Here is a 20334-nt window from a genome sequence, read left to right on the forward strand (position 1 = left end):
AAAAAAGTTTAAGTTTGATATTTATAATTTTCGTATTATTACTAATATTGTATAATAATAATAATAATAATAATAACTAATTTGATAGGCAGCAAAAAAACAAAAACACATTTAAAATGTGTAACACATGCTTGCCAGTGGCCAGTAACAATGTGTAAATAAACAACGGTGCTATTGAGTGAATTTTTTAATTTTTTTTTTAATTTTATTTTAACCCAAAACAAATAAATATTTTTTTTTAATTTATTGAATCAAAAACAAAGTACCGTATTTTTCGGACTATAAGTCGCAGTTTTTTTTTTTCATAGTTTGGCCGGGGGTGCGACTTATACTCAGGAGCGACTTATTTGTGGAATTATTAACACATTACCGTAAAATATCAAATAATATTATTTAGCTCATTCACGTAAGAGACTAGACGTATAAGAATTCATGGGATTTAGCGATTAGGAGTGACAGATTGTTTGGTAAACGTATAGCATGTTCTATATGTTATAGTTATTTGAATGACTCTTACCATAATATGTTGCGTTAACATACCAGGCACGTACTCAGTTGGTTATTTATGCGTCATATAACGTACACTTATTCAGCCTGTTGTTCACTATTCTTTATTTATTTTAAATTGCCTTTCAAATGTCTATTCTTGGTGTTGGGTTTTATCAAATAAATTTCCCCTAAAAATGTGACTTATATGTTTTTTTCCTTCTTTATTATGCATTTTCGGCTGGTGCGACTTACACTCCGGAGCGACTTATACTCCGAAAAATACTGTAAATAAATAATATATGAACCACACTCACTTTTTATTGGACAGCAAGAATGGACAAAACTTCGAAAGAACAGATACATTTTAGTGGATAGCAGATAGCATATGATTTTCAGCAGATAAGAAAACAAACTAAAAAATGTAACACTTTTTTTTGACACTAAATGAGGGAATAGCATGACAGCATCAGCATCAATCGTGTTTGGCCACTTAAAATGCAAATATGCCTGTCAATCTAGCATTTAGTTCTACTTTTCCCCACCTAAACGCTCCACATGCTCTCCCTGATTTATTGACATAAATAAAGTGACTTTTTGTTTTTTGGTATTCAAATGACTCACGGTAGTGATGAAGCGGTAAAGGGGCTGCCTCCTCTCTGTGTATTTCACTGTAATAGGACTGAGGTCATATCGGTACCAGATGGCCGGTATGATCCTGCCTGTGTGGCTGTAGGCAACATATTCCTGCAAGGACAGTCAAAGTGCGTGTGCGTTACAGACCAGTCAGAATGATCAGGTAATTGCATTCTTATCTTGAGGCTATGTAATGTATGAGTCATAAATAGGGTCGTTTTCGGATTAGAAGAAAATAAGTAACTCTGATGTCATACATGATTCACGAAAAAGGAATCTTCATCAAAATCCGATGAAGTAAGGGGGAGGGAGAAGTTGTGTTTTGCTTTTGCGATACTGTGATGATCCTTAAAGTGTGAGCACATTTCTCAGAAGCATGTTCAGAATTTTTTACTTTTTTTTACAGTTTCCAGTCACTATTAGTGACTTAGCAGGAAAGTGTGTACCTCAACGCAGCACTCAGAGTCGTTATAAAAAAAATTAAAATACCAGGGTTTGTGTTTTGTTTATTCTGAACACAGCACATCAGAATTGTGTTTTTCCAACAAGCCTGGATGTTTTTGGTCTTTAGGAAAAAACAGCTGCTAAAAAGCAGAAGAAGAATTATGGTACGGTGGTTTTAATACATACAAATATTGTGCAAAATACTGTGGTTTTGTTTTCACAGAAGAAAACCCTTTCGATTTCCACAGCATGCTTTTGGAACATGTCTTTGAACAGCAGGGGTCTCAAACTCAATTTGACCAAGGACCGCTGGGGGTAGAGTCTGGGTGAGGCTGGGCTGCATGAAGTATTCACATTAGAAACGCATTTTAACACTGTGACTAAATGTGTGAACTACTTCAACCATAACTAAGCTATAGTAGGCCTGAAGTCATTATAAATGTAAAAGTGTATGTAAAAAAATGCATATTTTCACAGTTGGAATTCCTCAAAGTTCTGAGACACTTCAGTTTGCTAACAGGAAGTTGCCTAGAAGTGTATTGATTCATTTTAACAACGATTCCATCATAATTTGAGGTTGCCAATACTATTCTGGGACATTATTAATTTATAACAATGTGATCTGAAATGAAAACAATTCAGTAACCTTTTAACCAAACATTTAACAAATGTGACTGTGAAATAATTACTGGATACTTCACACTGCAGCTCAAGTTTCCTATATTCCTGTTATGTCTGGTAAGGCAATTAGGTATAAATGAATTATGGCTACAAACAAGCAAGTAACAACAATTAATTCACATCTTATTGACAAGAGGAAACCTTTTCTGCTTTATGTTAAGACGTTTTCAATAAAAGTACAGTAACCAACATTTTAACAGTATATTTACCTGCTATTTTGCTGTTGTTTTTCAACATGAAAATAATACAAATAAAACAGGGCAGTTTTAAAGGACAAGATATTGTATAATTTTGTGAAATCATTGCAGAAAAATAATTAAAAATAATAATACAACACTATACTATAATATAATATACAACACTATATTAACTACTACACCTACTACTAGTCTCATTTTAATAAACAGATGGGGTGGCCGAGAAAAGTCACAAAAATGCAAACGCCACAACACAACAACTATAAGACAAACCACAAAAACACGCAATGGCAGTGACAGAGCACAAGTTTCAGTGTAATGAACATAGTTGAAAAAGAAAGAAGTGTGACCAGCTTTTTAGTCATAAATATATTGTATTTTTATTTTTCAATAATACTAATATACTATGTTTATTACACCGTTTTCAACCTTCCAACTAGTCGGTGTCGAAATTTGGTCCGCTTTCACTTCTGTTGTGTCCGTCACGCCCTTTGTGGCTTAAAGTTGTGTTGTGGTTTTATTTTATCGTGTTGTGGCGTTTGTATTTGTTGTGGATTTTGCAATTGTGCTGCAGCTAAAAGTTGTTGTGTTGTTGCGTTATGATATTGCTTTGTGGCATTTCCATTTGTTGTGACCTTTCTCTACCTCTGTAGGTATCCGCCGTTCTTGTTTTGACGACTGATGGCGATGACACCCCAGATGGGCAGACACACTTGAGTAATGTTTAACGTCTTAATCATTAAAAGTGTTACACTTCATATAGAGCAGTGGTTCTTAACCTAGGTTCGATCGAACCCTAGGGGTTCGGTGAGTCAGCCTCAGGGGTTCGGCGGAGGTCAAAACACACCCGACTCATCGTGTAAATAAAAACTTCTTCCTATCGGCGTATTACAGATACGGCAACAGCAGAAGTCAGACTGATTTGCAGGTGTGTAATTTGTTGTGAGCTTATGCACTGTGTTGGTTTTGTTGTTTCAACTAGGTGATGTTCATGCACGGTTCATTTTGTGCACTAGTAAAAAACATGGTATCACTTTAGTATGGGGAACATATTCACCATTAATTAGTTGCTTATTAACATGCAAATTAGTAACATATTGGCTCTTAACTAGTCATTATTAAGTACTTATTAATGCCTTATTTGGCATGGCCTTATTATAACCCTAACCCTCTAACTCTGGCCCTAACCCTAACCAAACAACTCTAAATTAAGTCTTTGTTAGTTAGAATATGTTCCCGAGTGTCCAAAAAACTGTAAATTAAGTCTTTGTTACTTAGAATATGTTCCCCATACTAAAGTGTTACCAAAACATATAACTTTGTCTTGAATTTGGAAAAAAACAACATTTTATTTTTCACTAAAGAAGGGTTCGGTGAATGCGCATATGAAACTGGTGGGGTTCGGTACCTCCAACAAGGTTAAGAACCACTGATATAGAGTCTGGGTTTTTAAATCCAATGTTTTATTTTTTCTAGCACCAAAAAAATCGATTGATTGCCTTTTAAAACGATGTAAAATCGATAAATATCTTCTGGAAGGTCATCATGCCGCGAACAGATCGATGTCGTTGAATCTTAGGAATATAAAACGATATAGTGGATAAATCGTTACACCGCTAGTGTTGCCCAATGTCTGTAATTTTTGTTTTTGTACCATTATTGTATTTAGGGGTGCTGGGAAAAAAATGTATTCACATCAAAATCGCAATTCATTACAATTCTGAATTGACGCAACCTTTTCAACAATCCATTTTTTTTTCATCTTTTTTAAGCCATCTCTGCTCATATATGTCATAGGTCAGCAACCAAGGCAGGCTATTGTAAATAATTGATATACCAAATAACGTTGCGTGAATCGTTTTGGATCACAAATCGATTCTGAATGAAATTGTGATTCCACAAATTGGAATTAAATTGGATCGTGAGTTGTTAGTGTTTTGTGTTCTTTCAAATGTGGGATTCCCCATTGCAAAACATATTTTGACTGTTAGCCGCCAAGTGTGCATGGCCTATAAAGTTAAGTCGAGGGCCACAAAATATGGGCAAGTTTGAGACGTCATTTTAACGGAGAATGGGAAGATTACAGCACCTTGTTAGCCACTGTGTACTGGTAGGAGAACCTCCGTCTGCCCGACAGATCTTCATAAACTGTTGGAACGATCTTCAGGATGTAATCGTGTGAGGCCAGCGCTGCAAGGGAAATTTAGGAGTTAGTCTTATTTAAAATTGTTGATATTTTTCATTTACTGTTAATTCGATTCACTTATTCTTTGCAATGTTTACATTTTTACATGTTTTTTCTTTTTTACATATCCAGGACCTCAAATTTAAATATGACAATGCAGAGACCATAACACTAGCTGTTAGTTTTCTTTTCGACATTCTATCAGTCTGAATAGTTTTGCAATAGGGTTGCATTCAATCAGCCAGCGTTTCATTTCCCTGAATCACATGGAACGTACACTATAATCATGATGAAGAGGTGCAATGTGTAATTACATACGATTAGACGATAGCTTGTCAGCTCCACCTAAAGCATTGAAGGCGCCTTGCACTTTAAGCATCTGTGTGACACACAAAGGAGAGTAATGAGGCTTTTTGTCCTATGTTGTGTGCGTGTGTGTGTATGCGTGTCATCTCAACCTGAAGCTTTTCCCCAAAGGCCAGCTTGTGGATGATGTGGGTCATGTCAGGACTTTGAGGCTGGGCCGTGGCACTGTGTGTGGACACGTGGAAGTTCCCTGGCACCTGATCACACGTGCGCGCACACAAATATTATAAACAGAAAGTAGGAGAGTATGCGTCAGTTAAACCACAAACATCTGCAGTACGTATAAATTTACTGGTATGCTTGCACAGTCAAATAGGAGCCAGAAAAAGCTGTGACGTAAAGCTGCTGTTACCTAAATGAGAGCTTTTAGCAATATTGTGCAATATCAGAAATGTAATTATTAATCACTATGTTTATTATTGTGGTTATAGTTTGCAGAGTTGTACAACGGCAATGTATCATACTGAAAGCTGGTTTTCATATATCTACTGAGTACTATTATAACCATAATAAGCCAAGAATTATATACATGAATTCAAATCTTCTTTTTTTTTTTTATTGTTATCTTTAACTGGAAAAGACACAAAAAGGTGACAAAATGATTGAAGCTGTGGAGGAAATACTAACGAAAATAGACAATTTTCTTTTAACGGTTTGCTTATTATCATCATTAATAGCTCTGATCCTACCGGTTTTGAGGAAAACATATTTTGCACTATTCTAAAGAAGCGTGGTAACTTCTAAAAGGAGACCTATGATTATTTTCGTCTTTTCTGATATATAAATGCTGTAACAGTGTTGAATACTTGTGGTAAAGGTTAAGTGTGTTTGATATACTTTTAATGTTTAGTAGTTCCCATTTAAATATTACCTTGAGTCAGAGTCAAAGATACTTTGTTAGGAAAAGTATCTCTACGTTTCCCCTTTTGTTTATTTTGTACACAAATGTGTAAGAGTACTTATGAGAACAAGACAAAAATCAAATAAGGTGATGATTCAGTAATTGTTCGTTTGTTAAATGGATATGCAATCACGGGTATCAAGCTGTCAGGTGCTGTATCGTTTTCATGGACGTGTCCTCGCAAGACGCAAAGTTAAATCATGAAATGCAACCTTACTCGAGCAAAAACAATGCATTTTTATCAGTTAAAATTTTGATACCGATTTCCTTGACCCCGCAACACACAAAGAAGTTGTAGACCTCCACGCTTTTCCAAGTTTTCATCTGTTTTGCCATATAGAATGATGTCTGGAGCATAAAATGGTTCAATATGTTTGGGAATTCCACCGACGGATAATCCTTGATATCACTTGACAAATCTTTCTTTGATCAATTCTAGGGATCTATTCCATTGCATAGTTTGCGTTTTTGCTCGTATCTGCTTTTTGCATGAAGATCTGGGCCCCTTGCGGACTCAGAGAGTTTGCTCACTGCTTGCTACACAACAACAGCCATATCGGCTAGGTTGAGCACCACTGTTTGTCACTTACGGGAAGAAGTCACCTGACATAATACAAGCAATAGGACATTTTAAGTAAAGCTCTTAGCCATGAGCTCTGTATGAGGCCAGCTGAGTTCGAGGAAACACAAAAAAAAGTAGGATTAAGTATTATTTTCATATAACCTTGGCATAACATAAATGTTGCTAAGCAGCTTTTTTTTTTTTTTTATTGCAGCTCTTTATCATTCTCTGAGTGTGCAGGTGTACCTAAAGTTGTGACCAGGTAAATCTATATGTTTATGAAGTTTAATTTTGACAGTGTCTGGAACAAAAATAGTGGTGATGACTTCAAGACTTCAACAGTGTATATTTTTAAAAGATAAACTCAATCTGGTGGTGCCTCCACAAATGAACATCTATGCAAAAGATAGGTTATAAAATTGACTGTGGAGAAAAATGTACACCAAAACATATCCAATACATATTATCTAGAACAGAAGTCTACAACAGGGGATCTGCGAACCCTAGGGGATCAGCTGAGATACTCCAGGGGCGTCGTGAAAATGTTAAATACTTTTTGTTTTTATCCTGCCTGCAATTTTTCCACATATTTATATGCCTTTAAATAACATTGGTTTATAAATGGCAGTGACATGACCACCCTACTCACTGTATTGTGCAAGTTTAAAATAAAAACATAAAGAAATAATTATAATGTATTAATAATAGTTGTAGCATTTACGATAGCTAGATATTAGCACTCAAATTGCAAGCTAGCGATTAGCAGCGTGAGCTGCCAGCCAGTTATTAACGCTCTTATTGCCAGCTAGCTATTAGCGGCACAACATTGTACCTTAGTATTTCACATTTACAAGGTACCATTAGAATCAGTTTATTTTAAAACACCATTTTACGCAAGATATATAAGGAGGGGATCCCTGCTCTATCTCTCCATCAATTTGGGGGTCATCGGCCTGGAAAACGTTGAAGACCCCTGATCTAGACCACAAGGAAGTGTTTTAAATGTAGATTAAAATCTTCCCCTTTAACAATTACGTTTAAAACATTGGCTATGCCTGTAGCGACAAATGGTATGAGTAATTCTGGACATTGACAATGTTTTGCAGCCAGAAGATGCATATTCACCAAAGAAAAATGCATTTTAACTCAAAAGATTGTCCAGGATATGCATCATTTTAGAATGAATGTAGCGCATCTAATGCTGTGACGGCAGAACGTACTGTAGCTAACAATTAACAACTTGTGGGTCGGAAAACCCAACGTTCTTCACCCACCGGACGACAAACAGTCTCACGTTTGCAATTATTCCACGGACGAACGTGTTAAACGTACAACTGCTGGGTTAATGATTGAGTGGATTTGCGGACAGACTGACGCATGAGACACTTGTAGGACACGGCGGGCTACACAGTGTCCAGACACCGGAAGAAACAATAGAGAATTACTTTGTTGATGGTGAATTCTCCTTCAAAGCGGCAACCGGCTCCTTGGCTGAGAGGAACTTTCATGGAGTTGTCAATGTGGCCGACCTCATGGCGGCCCATCTCATCTTGGATGTCCAACCCCACCACTGGAAGACAGTGTGCAGTGTCCTATTTAGGTTTTTACAGTTCAAATCACTTGATCCATTCAGAAAAACGTAGCAAAAAATGATGTACAAGGACAATGTAATTGTTTGAGTGGATTATGTCAAGAAAATTACAGCAGAGAAAGAACCTGTGTCAAATGGGGTCATGTTTTTGAGACAATCTAAATAATATACAGGTTCAGAAGTATTCAAATGATAGCTTTTCTGCCTCTATAATTTGATTAGAAACTTAAAAAAAAATCAAGATGTGTTTTAATTGAGGATGTTCAGTTTAAAGTTTAATTGGATATTTTTTTAAATAGTGGTTTAATATTGGGTGAACAGAGCATGCGTTCCCTTTTTTGAATAGAAAAGATCAGATTCAGATCACAAAATAAGTCATTAAAGGATACATTTATTTTTCCATTAAATAAACAGACTAAGTAGCCTTATCTAATGTATCCTATTTACACAACGGCATGTCCTTACTGTCTTCATGTAAATGGTAATTAGATCATACTTGTGTACCACTTTCTGCCTTCAAGGAACTCAAAGCGTATCAAGAGCAACTGGGGGTTCAGTATCTTGCTGAAGGATACTTCAACATGGTCAAAGGGGCACTTAGGATCAAACCCGTAACCATGAGGTTGGGGCCAACCACTCTACCAGTCGTACGTTTATTATTCTCCCCACCTCTACACATAGCACGTGAGAGAATAACTGCATTAATTACATCATACTGTAAATCTATATTTCAAGTTTTTCCTTTTTTTGTGCAGTGATAATTATTTTCTACTATGAAAGAATGTGGCTATCAAAAGTATTGCAATACATTCAACCACGCTGTGTGCATGCATGCCTGTGTGAGCATGTTTGTGTGAGTGTTCACCAACCCTTCAAAGCCGTAAACCAAGGAAAAATACTTGTGTAGTTTAGTCATAATAGTTTTGGTCAAAGAAAATTGTGTGCTGCTTAAAATTTCTACAATCCCTGAATGGTTAGTTTTTCATTATTTTTGTGAAACCTATTAAATTAAAACACAATTATTTTATTTTAAAGCCCCTGTGGTTAAAAACTCTGCATGCTTCAATCTTCATTGACTTGCTACTTCTCATAAAAAGCATTTGTCTTAAAAGTTATTTAAAAAAGATTTTCCAGAATGTGCCTAGGAGTTCAGTTAAGTATAACTATATATTTCTAAAGGTGACTAATGTGGAAATGTTGGACCCAAGCCACCATTTTTTGTTTGTGTTTTTCCATCGTCACTAACCACTATTAGTGTACCGCATTGACACACAAGCAGTGGCCTATATTCAGCGCCTGGCTGTGTCGACTGTGAGCGCAGGTGGAATATCAGTTAAAGACCTCCACATGCCGTACATTTGACCTTTGACATCTGAGGCATCTTGAACCCCCCGCCCTTTTAACGCTGATCTCAAAATACAGCTCAGCGAAATGAAGGTGGGTTTTTCCTTTTTAAGAGATTTTGAAGGAGCACAAATATGTAAGTGTGGGCTGGGGGAGAAGATGATGAGGTTATTTAGAGGCGGGTTCCCCTTTCCAACAAAGTCATGCATCAAGGTCAGGCAACATGCTACAAGTCAGAAATAATGGTGATGTTTAACTCTGGAACAGCAGATAAGAGAGATGTGATCAGTGAAGTTTGTCCCACGTCCTTGACACATACCGTATTGTTCGGAGTATAAGTCGCTCCGGAGTATAAGGAGCACCGGCCGAAAATGCATAATAAAGAAGGAAAAAAACATATATAAGTCGCACTGGAGTATAAGTCGCATTTTTGGGGGAAATATATTTGATAAAACCCAACACCAAGAATAGACATTTGAAAGGCAATTTAAAATAAATAAAGAATAGTGAACAACAGGCTGAATAAGTGTACGTTATATGACACATAAATAACCAACTGAGAATGTGCCTGGTATGTTAACGTAACATATTATGGTAAGAGTCATTCAAATAACTATAACATGTAGAACATGCTATACGTTTACCAAACAATCTGTCACTCCTAATCGCTAAATCCCATGAAATCTTATACGTCTAGTCTCTTACGTGAATGAGCTAAATAATATTATTTGATATTTTACGGTAATGTGTTAATAATTTCACACATAAATCGCTCCTGAGTATAAGTCGCACCCCCGGCCAAACTATGAAAAAAAACTGAGATTTATAGTCCGAAAAATACGGTAATTATCGGAAAGGACGCAGTCATCTCACTCTCCTTGCATCCATGGGACAAACCTCCTGTTACCCACTAAAAACGATACATTTTGTTTAAAATCACAGTAAATAAGGTTGCAACCATTTGGTGACGTTGTCGACATAAAATCATTAACAACATTTGTCACCGACAAAATTCCTTTGCCGATAATGTTGGGTGACGTCATAGCTTGTGTTTTTACGGACATAAGGGGAGGTGTGTCAGACATCTGAAAGACGTGATCTCCGGTTCTCCTCGGTGAGATAGTTAGCTAGTTAGCAGCAACACAGAGTTGAAGATATGTGGAAAAAGTATTAATTAGCCAAAGTGTGCCAGCGAAAGTTTGTCAATCCGGTAAAGTTAGAAAGAGATTGGCACATTCGACGTTATTGGATCAATAACACAATACCAAAACGTCTTTAAAGAACAATATACCTGTCAGTATAGAGTCTTGATACCTATGAGCAACTTTTTAAACACCACATCATTATCACATAACATTATTTTCTTTTTAAGGAAGCTAGACAGATTTGGTGGCATTTTGTTGTTATTGGTGCTGTTTTGACTGTCCTTTTAGTTACATAAAAAAGTAATCTTTGTTTTTATCAGAATTTTGTCCTGCCCTTGATTTAAATGGACACAAGTTTAATATAGTTGTTACCTTGTAATAGCCTAATGAACAGCACAGTAGCAGTATAAATATTTCTGAACGAAGTAGTAATCATTATTGTTAGTTAGCACATGCCTAAACAGATCTCAAGCTATATCTAAAAGCCGATGACTAAATTAGAGCCACTGAATGTGTATGCGCCATAATCCGATTAGTCGACTAATCTTTAAACTAGTTGATGACGAGTCCACTATCAAAATAGTCGTTAGTTGCAGCACTAGAAACTAGCAAAAGAAAACTTGTTGTCAGCAGACTAGACAAGCGCTTTTACAACCCACTGTGCATCCGCTCAGCACAGACGTGATCACAGTACACAGTATCACAACATGCTAGTTAAGCCGCAACCAAAACAACTAGCCAGTCATCACGGGTTTAATTTCAACGATTAAAATGAACGTCATAGTAAATAAGACCAATGTTTCAACTCCCCAATGCTGTGCTTATTCGTGTCGATGGTGTTTTAACGTTTAGGGGACATGCTGTAATGTGTTGGAAAAACATGGGGCTGTGCCGGTGATGAAAACTTTGATTGGCGAGTGACATTTTCCTATGCGCAGACGGTGTCTGTGAACATTTCAAATTGTATTTCATTTTAAATACGTTTGAAACAAATGCTAATTCCAACCATTTCATACCATGCCATAATCAAAGGAGTTGAACACTACAATTTTAGAAAAATAAGATTTTGAATTTTCCTTTTAATAGGGGACCAATTGAACTTCCCAGTGGCCCACTCAAATCACGACCTGTGGGTTCTGGGACTCACTACATTGCAAACCTAACAACATCACTGTGTGATAATGACATTATTCCCTATAAGCACATTTGTAATGGATGTCGATCTTTAAAGAAGCTCCAAAAATATCAAATTTTACATCTCAGGCAGAATGGCCAGAGTGTGTCTTGCAAGTGAGCACCCAGTATTTTAATCTGTCTTTTCTTTGGCGTGTTTTGAGTGATCGTGTCATAACACAAGGCCAGCAGCTCCTTGCCTACATGCTAAGGTGTCTTACACAGAAATCGGGAACCAATTTATTAGAGTTGCCATTTTTGGTTAGTGTTGAGTCAATCTGTGGGCTCATGTTACGAATGAATGTTTGAGGTTTCTGGTTGCTTGTTTGATTTGTCGCAGGGAGGCATAGTTTCTAAGGCAAGTCATGAGGAGAGAAAATAAACTACCAACAGAGACCACTTGATGTCAAAGGCACAGCAAACAGTGCCAGACTTTAAGATATGCGTGGCACAGAATGCCAGAACATAGGCCCTGTAAGCAAATCACCCTGACACTTTAACTAGGTTGTGCAAATAATAGGGTGTGGTGAATAACACCATCTGACACAAAGGGCAAAGAGGCTTATAGACAACATGAAACTGACAACACACAAGTGGAAGGCAGAGAAATGATATATGTGTATATATTTTGTAAATACTCACAATCACAGTGTAAGTTTGGCAAACTGATGTTTAAACTCACTTCTATCTTCCCACCACTGTCTTTATCTGGGTCATCCACATACAGTTCATTTACACTGGGAATGCAAGAAGAAAGAACGTTGGTTACAATCCAATCAGAAAATACATAACTGGTAAAAACATTTTTTTAATTCAGCACGTTATTTGTTGGGGATCACATGGTGTTCTAGCATTAGTGTCCAATGAAACACCTAAAGCCAGATGTTCCTGATATTGTTCAAACAAAGTATACAGTTCAAAATTTTACCAAAACCTTAAAGAATGTGCCTCTAAACTTGCCCAAAACGCCAAAAGAAAAAGGATCAGCCTCAACAAGAGGTGTTAAAGGGGAACTGCACTTTTTTGGAATTTCTGACAAAAACACATATGTGTTTTTATTTTTAACACATTGTGTTGTATATTAAAAACTCAAAAGCCATTCAGCTGTTGACGCAGTTCCTAGCTTACATCTTGCAGTAGCTAGCTTACGGCTAGTGCTGTAGCAAGGCAATGTGTTACTACGCTAGCAAAACAGTTCCTCGGTGTTCACTCTTACAATAACAATGCTTGGTTGTTAAACAAGTTACGGAACGCAAGTTAAGTATTGTTGGCAGTTTTTGAATGCATTTTCAAAGTGATTTAGAGGCAGAATAGATTGCTTCCATTAGCTGCATTGCTAGCCACATAGAACAAAACAATTATTACAAGTTAGAATGCAATAAAAAAAAAAGACTTTTGTCTTCTTGTCGTTCATAAGGATTGTGAACGATAGGCAACATTTAAAAAAAAGTGCAGTTCCCCTTTAAGTAGAGAACACTAGAAGAGAAGAAAAATATACACAAAAAAATACCTGAAATAAGAGGACTCACAACAACCTGATTGGTTACGAAAGTTAGGAAGACATTCATTTTGAATATGTTTCACAATTAAAACCGCAGACAATAACTTCTTTTTACACCTTTTTTTTTTTTAAAGAAAATTTGTGAGGTCACGCAGTGATGCAGTTTACATTAAGAGTGAATGTTTTATTGTACAAAATGCTATTTTAGCCTTCTCAAAGAAAAAGGGTTTTATGATGGACTTTGATTATTTAATTTTCCATTACTTTATAGTATTTTCCTATTACACTGTTTTGGAATGTGGAAGAAAATCTGTGTTCACTTTTTTTTTTTTTATTCTGCAGAAACAAGGTAAACAAATGGAGATACATGTTTTTCATTGGACAGTGAAGATGGTTTATTTCAGTACAGTATCTAAAGAGACCTGTACACCAATTGGGAGTATGTTGTTGGTCCATATTGGAGGACACGTGTATCTGGGCCAGCGTAATTTCCGTGCTGTCACACCTCACTTCATGCCTTGCTTAATTACACATTGCCTAGGGGCTGATGCACGTACAAAGCCAATTTCCTGTGACAAAACAGACTGCTGTCATTGGCTTTACCAGCACAAAGCGTCAAAATGAGGGCAGTGACATTTGTGATGACGTCCTGGTGTTGTGTATGCTGAACTGCGGGTCTTGTACAAGTGTAGCAACAAATCCATCCAGGATGTTACAACATATACTCACATTTAGCAAACTGCGATACCTACATTTCAGTGGCTATGAATCCAGTCAACTCTGAGAGGAAGAGGAAAAGTATGAAGACACAGCAAAGGATGGAAACTGTGGGGCAAAGGAGAGCAGAGTGTGAATGAAGACCTTGTTTCAAACACACAAAAATACACACATAAATCTTACACATGAGAATCTCATATTACATGACTATTTTTAAAGAATGATGCAAACCAAATGAGCTAATGTGTGGCATGAAGGAGGTGAGGTTGGACGTGGGACGTGCGGTGCTGACATTATTGAAATCGCTGAGGCTGGAAATAGTTTCCGTGAATAGCAGCTCTAATGGTGGTGCTTAGCTTGCTGTAACACTGCTTTTTAGACACCCTCCTCCACTAATTACACATTAAATGCCATCACAGTCATTCAGTCCTGCTTATTTGAGATTCCGGAGACAAAGCACCCTTTGCTCAAAGTCACAAAACCTTGAAGTTCCGACTGTTGTCACAGAGCGTATTTTCTTTAATCCTGGCTGTGGCATTTATTTACTCAATTGTCGGGTGTACCTGGCATCTTCTTGGTGGCGGGGTCTATATGACGGTAGCTTTTATTTGTTTATGTTGACAACTATTTAAGACACAGTGTCAACTTAATTGACGGTCAATATTTGAAGAAATATGGCATTTTACTCTTAACAGATATTTTATAATTTATTTTACAAATGTAACAGACTAGGGGAGGGAAATTCAACCCAATTGTTTAGGGGGCCACATTTCCAGACAGCTAAAGACTGGGGGTACGGACTTCTCCCTTCACTATCAGTCTTATTTTGTATATTCCGGAGAACCAGCGACCTCTACAGTTTGATTCTACACAAATTGACTTTGGTCTATTTAAGTAAGTTACAGTAGTGCTTTGCTGTTTGTAAGGACCTTCTGCAAAAAAGCTAGTCAAAGATCATCTCTATGACAGCACTCTGGTGTTTTTAAGAATCGGCTCCAAAAATGTGGCTCTCACAAGTTTTTTTTAACTGTACCCACGGGCCACCAGTTGAATAGCCCAAATGATGAAAACGAGGACCTAAACTACTAGTATAACTAAATAAGTTGAACAAATGACTCCTGACTGCATCGGAGGTAAACAAGCTAGTGCAACACCTTAGTTACATAAATCACATTACAAAAAATATGTATCTGCCAAAAAAGAGAGGACTTAAAGTGGTGCATTGAAGAACACCTATGTTATGCAAATCACAAGTTTGGACACCAGTGTTCTATTTGCTAGCTAGGTTAAAATGTCAATTTGTGTAAAGTGGTTCAACGTCCTCTATACATAAATAAATAAACTGTAGTGTTTTCAGGAATTTGCTGCAAAAATGTTTGACTCCTAAGTTTTAAACTGAACTAACAGTTTGTTGTAATTACTGGATCGGATTTAGCCTCCGGGCCGCCAGTTGAAAAGCCCTGCTCCAGGGACATATATTGCTGTTCTAACATTAAAATGTAAACTTTGCATTATAGGAGAACTTAAAATAACAAAGGATACTGTACATGAAGCATATCTGTGACAACTTCCCCAGTACACTTAACAATATTTTTTAGTTGGGAAAATATTAAATCCAAACAAATTGGATTAGAATCAGACTTAACAAAGAAAGTGTTTTATTCAATAAGTGAAACTAATCAGTTAAGTTCTTGCATGAAATGTATGTCTCGTGTGTACTAAAATAAATAGGGAAGGAGGTGACGTGACTGACAACTGTGGTCTGACCGCTATGGTGAATAGCCTCGGTCAGCAAGCTCTCACTCAGCAGGTGAGGCGTGTTTATGTAGCAACCGTCTCCAAGGATCACAGTCACATGACCTTGCGGTTGGCAGGGCGTCACAGCCAAACTTGTGGCTGTTTGGAGGATCTACTTTGGGTAATGTTTAACTGATCAACAAAGAGTGTCACAATGACACACAAGCCAGTAATTCAGGTTGAACTGAAGATTGGTAGAGTTATTCATACTCGGGTGAAAAAAGTATAGTTGGAAAGACTGACAGCAGAGTGATATAACGCAAACCCATCCCTTCTTGTTATTCCCACATTGACTCATATAGCTTAAAATGTAATGCTTTGGCAGTCATGCCGTGTGCTTTCTGTAAACAGATCCTCCTTTCAACATTTGCTGTGCCTAAGGCCCATTTTGAGCACAAAACAATGGACACTTTTTATCCGCTCAGGCAGGACTAACAGATATTACACATGACAATGTGTGCACAGCTAAGGGGTGGGCTCCAGAGCAACTGTGGTTCAAAACAGAGGTATTGTTCAAAGAAAATACCACACTCCATAGGAATGTGACGCTAAAACAGACCAACAACCGTGGTAGGGCTCAAATATTTGTTCTTTTGTCAAGAGCAGGGGTCGCTTCTGGTTGCTGCTAAGCAAGCCGCTATAATATTCACAAAAACACACTGCCCTTTATGACCAGACAGTAGATGGCGACAGGATGGGTGGTGACTCGGCGCAGGAACTACTTGCATCCTTTTCCTCTTGGGTGAGGAATGGACATCTTTCGCAGCCTCGTTCCCAGTCATCCAGGAAGGTGTTTGTAATCAGTACCACTTAAACATCATAACGTCATGTCTGCCAAACACTGATCTTTTGTTCTTGTATGCGCTTTCATCATAAGACCTCCATGAGAAAATGACTGAAGAGCCCAAAATGTGTCATGGGATCTTCTGAAGTGGTGAAAATTGACTAAAAAAAGGACCATGATTCCATGATGACTTAGTGGTGACAAACACAAGGCGTGGGAGGAAAAACAATTTTATTCCAAGATGCCTGCGGCTATCATTAACATTGTTTTCATACTAGCAGTGCTAAACAGGTACTACGTCATGCACACTGACTCAGCCAGGACATCTTTCTAGGCTAGAAGGCACTTGAATTACACCTCAGCTACATTAACAGTATCACTTGGTACTTGTCTTTTGTTCAATGCTTTATCCATTTCAATTCAATCATCTTTTAATAGTTTGATTAAACAAACCAAGGCAAGGCCAGTAATTAAAAGTTTTTACATTAGCAAAACTGCAATAAAACGAAGACACTCTAATTCAGTTGAATTGCCTATAATATTTACAACATATCTTAATGGACCTTTTAATCAGTCCCAACACATTTCAGCCATCCGGCCTTCATCAGACCTTGATGAGTAATAATGTTTTTGGGGTTTTTTGCAGTTTCGTTGAATTTGTGCTCCGATTGTACAGTTTGTTGACGACCTTTTGGATGACTTTCTTACTTTTGAGGCCCTAGCAGCAGTTGAACCCGTTTATCTTGACGTCAAGGATATTGGCCGACTTATAAAGTCAGGGCGGAAATCAAAACCAAAAATAACCATTATTTGCACATTTACTTGAGACATAAAGATAATTGGCAATAATAAAGTACTTTTGAACCTACAGCAGTTTGTTGACATTGTTTTTCTTTATTTGTTGCATACAGTGGTACCTCAACTTATGAGCACAATGCGTTCCAGGGCTGAGGAGCTCATATCTCAAAACAGCCCCTGATGATTAAAATGACTTTAAATACATTTAATCTGTGTTTGGCCCTGCCAAAACTCCACAATTTTTACATGTGACATGTCTTCTAAAAAATAAAAACAAACTATTACACAATAAATGTTTGAAAAACATTACAAAACTATGTACAACGACCCACCAAAACTAGAGTACTTTTATAAAATAATGTAATAATATTCTTCAGCAATAACCGTGGGGACCGCACGGATGGTGTTTCTTTTGGGATAATTCTCCATTAAGTAATACAGTAGACTTGTTTTCATAGAGCTGGTTGCTAGTTTCTCTCGTGACATCTGGCCACAGTCTCTCCGCATTGTAACAATCGCAACAAAGGAAACATAAGGACGTATTTGAGTGACAGACCGGAGAGAACAGTGTTGACGGCAAGTAAAATGTATGTCTGTGTACCAAATGTTATGCTTGACTGTCCAGTTTGTTGAATCAGGACTAGACAGAACAAATTGAAACACGTCAAACCCAACATCTGCACCTTCTCAATAGTTCTATGGATAAATATTTGTCGTTTGGACCTTTGTGGCTACATACCGTGGACACTGGCTGCAGTTTGTGTGATGCAGACTAACATATTTTAACGGTTTGTGTCTCTCATTTGGTCCTCCACATCCTCTCCTTCGCACTAACTTTCTTAGCTCTGATAGTTGGAGAGCAGAAAGATTTTTCTGTTTTCATATGATATTGTAGCAACGGGAGGGGTTTGGATAGGGATGATAGGGGGCAAAGGTGTTTGCCTGCTAGTTGGAGCCACTCCAAGAGAAAACAAGAGTTGCCCAGCTTTGTAAGTTGAGGTACTCATAAGTTGAGGTAACCCTGTATTTCTATAAAGAATGTTTCTGTTTTATATGAAATTGTAGCGATGGGAGGGGTTTGGGCAGGGGTGATAGGGGGCAAAGTTGTTTGCTTGCTAGTTAGAGCCACTCCAAGAGAGAAGAAGAGTAGCCAAGCTAAGATGGCCGTATTGAAGTGGTCCTGAACTTTACAGTCACGCAAAACCTTCAGATGTTTGACCTGAAGCCATGAAACCCTCACTCTTCCCCACTTAAAAAAAATAATTGTCCTTTCATTAATGTACATTAGGATATTTGCCAGGCTGACTATATCTGTTGATTTATCCATCTGTAGAGCAGGAAATTCACTGGCTCATATAATAAAGTAACTGCTCATATACACATATACTAGTCAGTCAATTATATTTAAAAAAAAAAAACTAACGGCAGGCTTGTAGCTCAGAAAATGCAGTAATTAATTAGTCACAGTACCATAGAAAGAGATAATCTCTCATTAGGCACACATTATAAATACAATTAAGATTAAACACTCCTAATGCACAATCAAAACGTATTTGTTTGTTTAACAATAAAACAACTGATCGTCGACTATTGGGAAAATCTAACGAATCACATTCGACTATGAAAATCCTTAGTCGAAGATAATGACCTCAAAACTCATAGGGATACACTTATAAAAGTCACTTTTTTTGCAACTATTGATCCAAAATTGGAAAAGGCATAAGCGAAGGTGGGCTGTATCCTCTCAAAACAAGTTTTAAAGAAACTCTTTCATACTTTATTACTTTGTCTTTTATCACAAGCTGCCCTTGCAAGCATTCACTTATAAGAAGGATAAAGATGCAGTAGAAATCCGTCAAAGAAGATATGATTCACACATGTGTATGATTCAAAAACCAAATGCTTACACCTCTTCAGTGGACACATGATCTGACCATAAAAAAAAGACTATTGTTTGCACTCACTGAAAGCTCCTGTGTAGGTGGGCTGAGTGAGATCTTTTGGTACTTTCCTGTAGATGTCGAATCTGAGGAGGGAAAGGGAGACGAGAAAGGAAAGAGAGGTGAGAAAAAAAAGACTGAAAAGGTAAATACTACGTGCTGAGAAGGGAAGCACACTTTGTACCCTTCAAACTGTGCAATATTACAGAAGAGTGCTGGAATGTTAGCTCTGGAACACAGCCATTAGTTATACAGGCCCAGACAGACTGCTCCAACACACGCACACACACACACACACACACACCCACAACCACACACACACTCACACACAATGTTTGCAGTGTATATCTGACCTGACCTTAACAGAGGTCCCTGACACACAACACTTACTAAAGAAAGCACAAAACCAAGTCATGATAAGATCATACTTTTTGACCAATCAAATGAGAAAAAAAATTAAATTAAAACAACATGCTTGAAAGCAGAGAAAATGTTTTGATCACAGTTCAATAATTATGCAGAACCAATATACAGTACTGAAACTCAATTCCTTGTCTGACAAAAAGATATATACAGTACAGGCCAAAAGTTTGGACATACTTTCTCATTCAATGGGTTTTCTTTATTTTCATGACTATTTACATTGTAGATTGTCACTGAAGGCATCAAAACTATGAATGAACACATGTGGAGTTTGTACTTAACAAAAAAAGGTGAAATAACTGAAAACATGTTTTATATTATAGTTTCTTCAAAATAGCCACCCTTTGCTCTGATTACTGCTTAGCACACTCTTGGCATTCTCTCGATGAGCTTCAAGAGGTAGTCACCTGAAAGGGTTTTCACTTCACTTGGTTTGGTGTGGGTTAACAGTGTGCCGCATATTTGTAACAGTATTAAAGTTGTTTATATGTGACCTGTATGGCTGTTGATCAAGTATGCCTTGCATTCACTTATGTGAGTGTAAAAGCCGGCACATCGTTTGTATGGAGGAAAAGCGGACATGACGACAAGTTGTAGAGGACGCTAAAGGCAGTGCCTTTAAGGCACGCCCCCAATATTGTTGTCCGGGTGGAAATTGGGAGA

At 37.4% G+C, this 20334-nt stretch overlaps 1 protein-coding gene across 2 annotated transcripts in view; it reads right to left on the reverse strand.

The window, feature by feature from the left end:
• The window catches only part of ergic1 (endoplasmic reticulum-golgi intermediate compartment 1), a 36014-nt gene that overhangs the window by 1732 nt on the left and 13948 nt on the right, over positions 1-20334 (reverse strand). The window contains exons 2-9 of one of the 2 annotated variants that reach the window (XM_062043770.1): positions 19273-19334; positions 13965-14037; positions 12394-12448; positions 7904-8050; positions 5088-5192; positions 4948-5008; positions 4534-4634; positions 1111-1233 (exon numbers count right to left, since the gene is read on the reverse strand). In XM_062043770.1, the coding sequence (XP_061899754.1) occupies positions 1111-1233; positions 4534-4634; positions 4948-5008; positions 5088-5192; positions 7904-8050; positions 12394-12448; positions 13965-14037; positions 19273-19334 (727 nt within the window). Of the gene's footprint in view, positions 1-1110; positions 1234-4533; positions 4635-4947; positions 5009-5087; positions 5193-7903; positions 8051-12353; positions 12449-13964; positions 14038-19272; positions 19335-20334 lie in introns of both variants that reach the window. The other variant, XM_062043769.1, reaches the window with a different exon arrangement.

The sequence above is a fragment of the Entelurus aequoreus genome, linkage group LG04 (genome assembly GCF_033978785.1).
Source record: "Entelurus aequoreus isolate RoL-2023_Sb linkage group LG04, RoL_Eaeq_v1.1, whole genome shotgun sequence".
NCBI lineage: Eukaryota > Metazoa > Chordata > Actinopteri > Syngnathiformes > Syngnathidae > Entelurus > Entelurus aequoreus.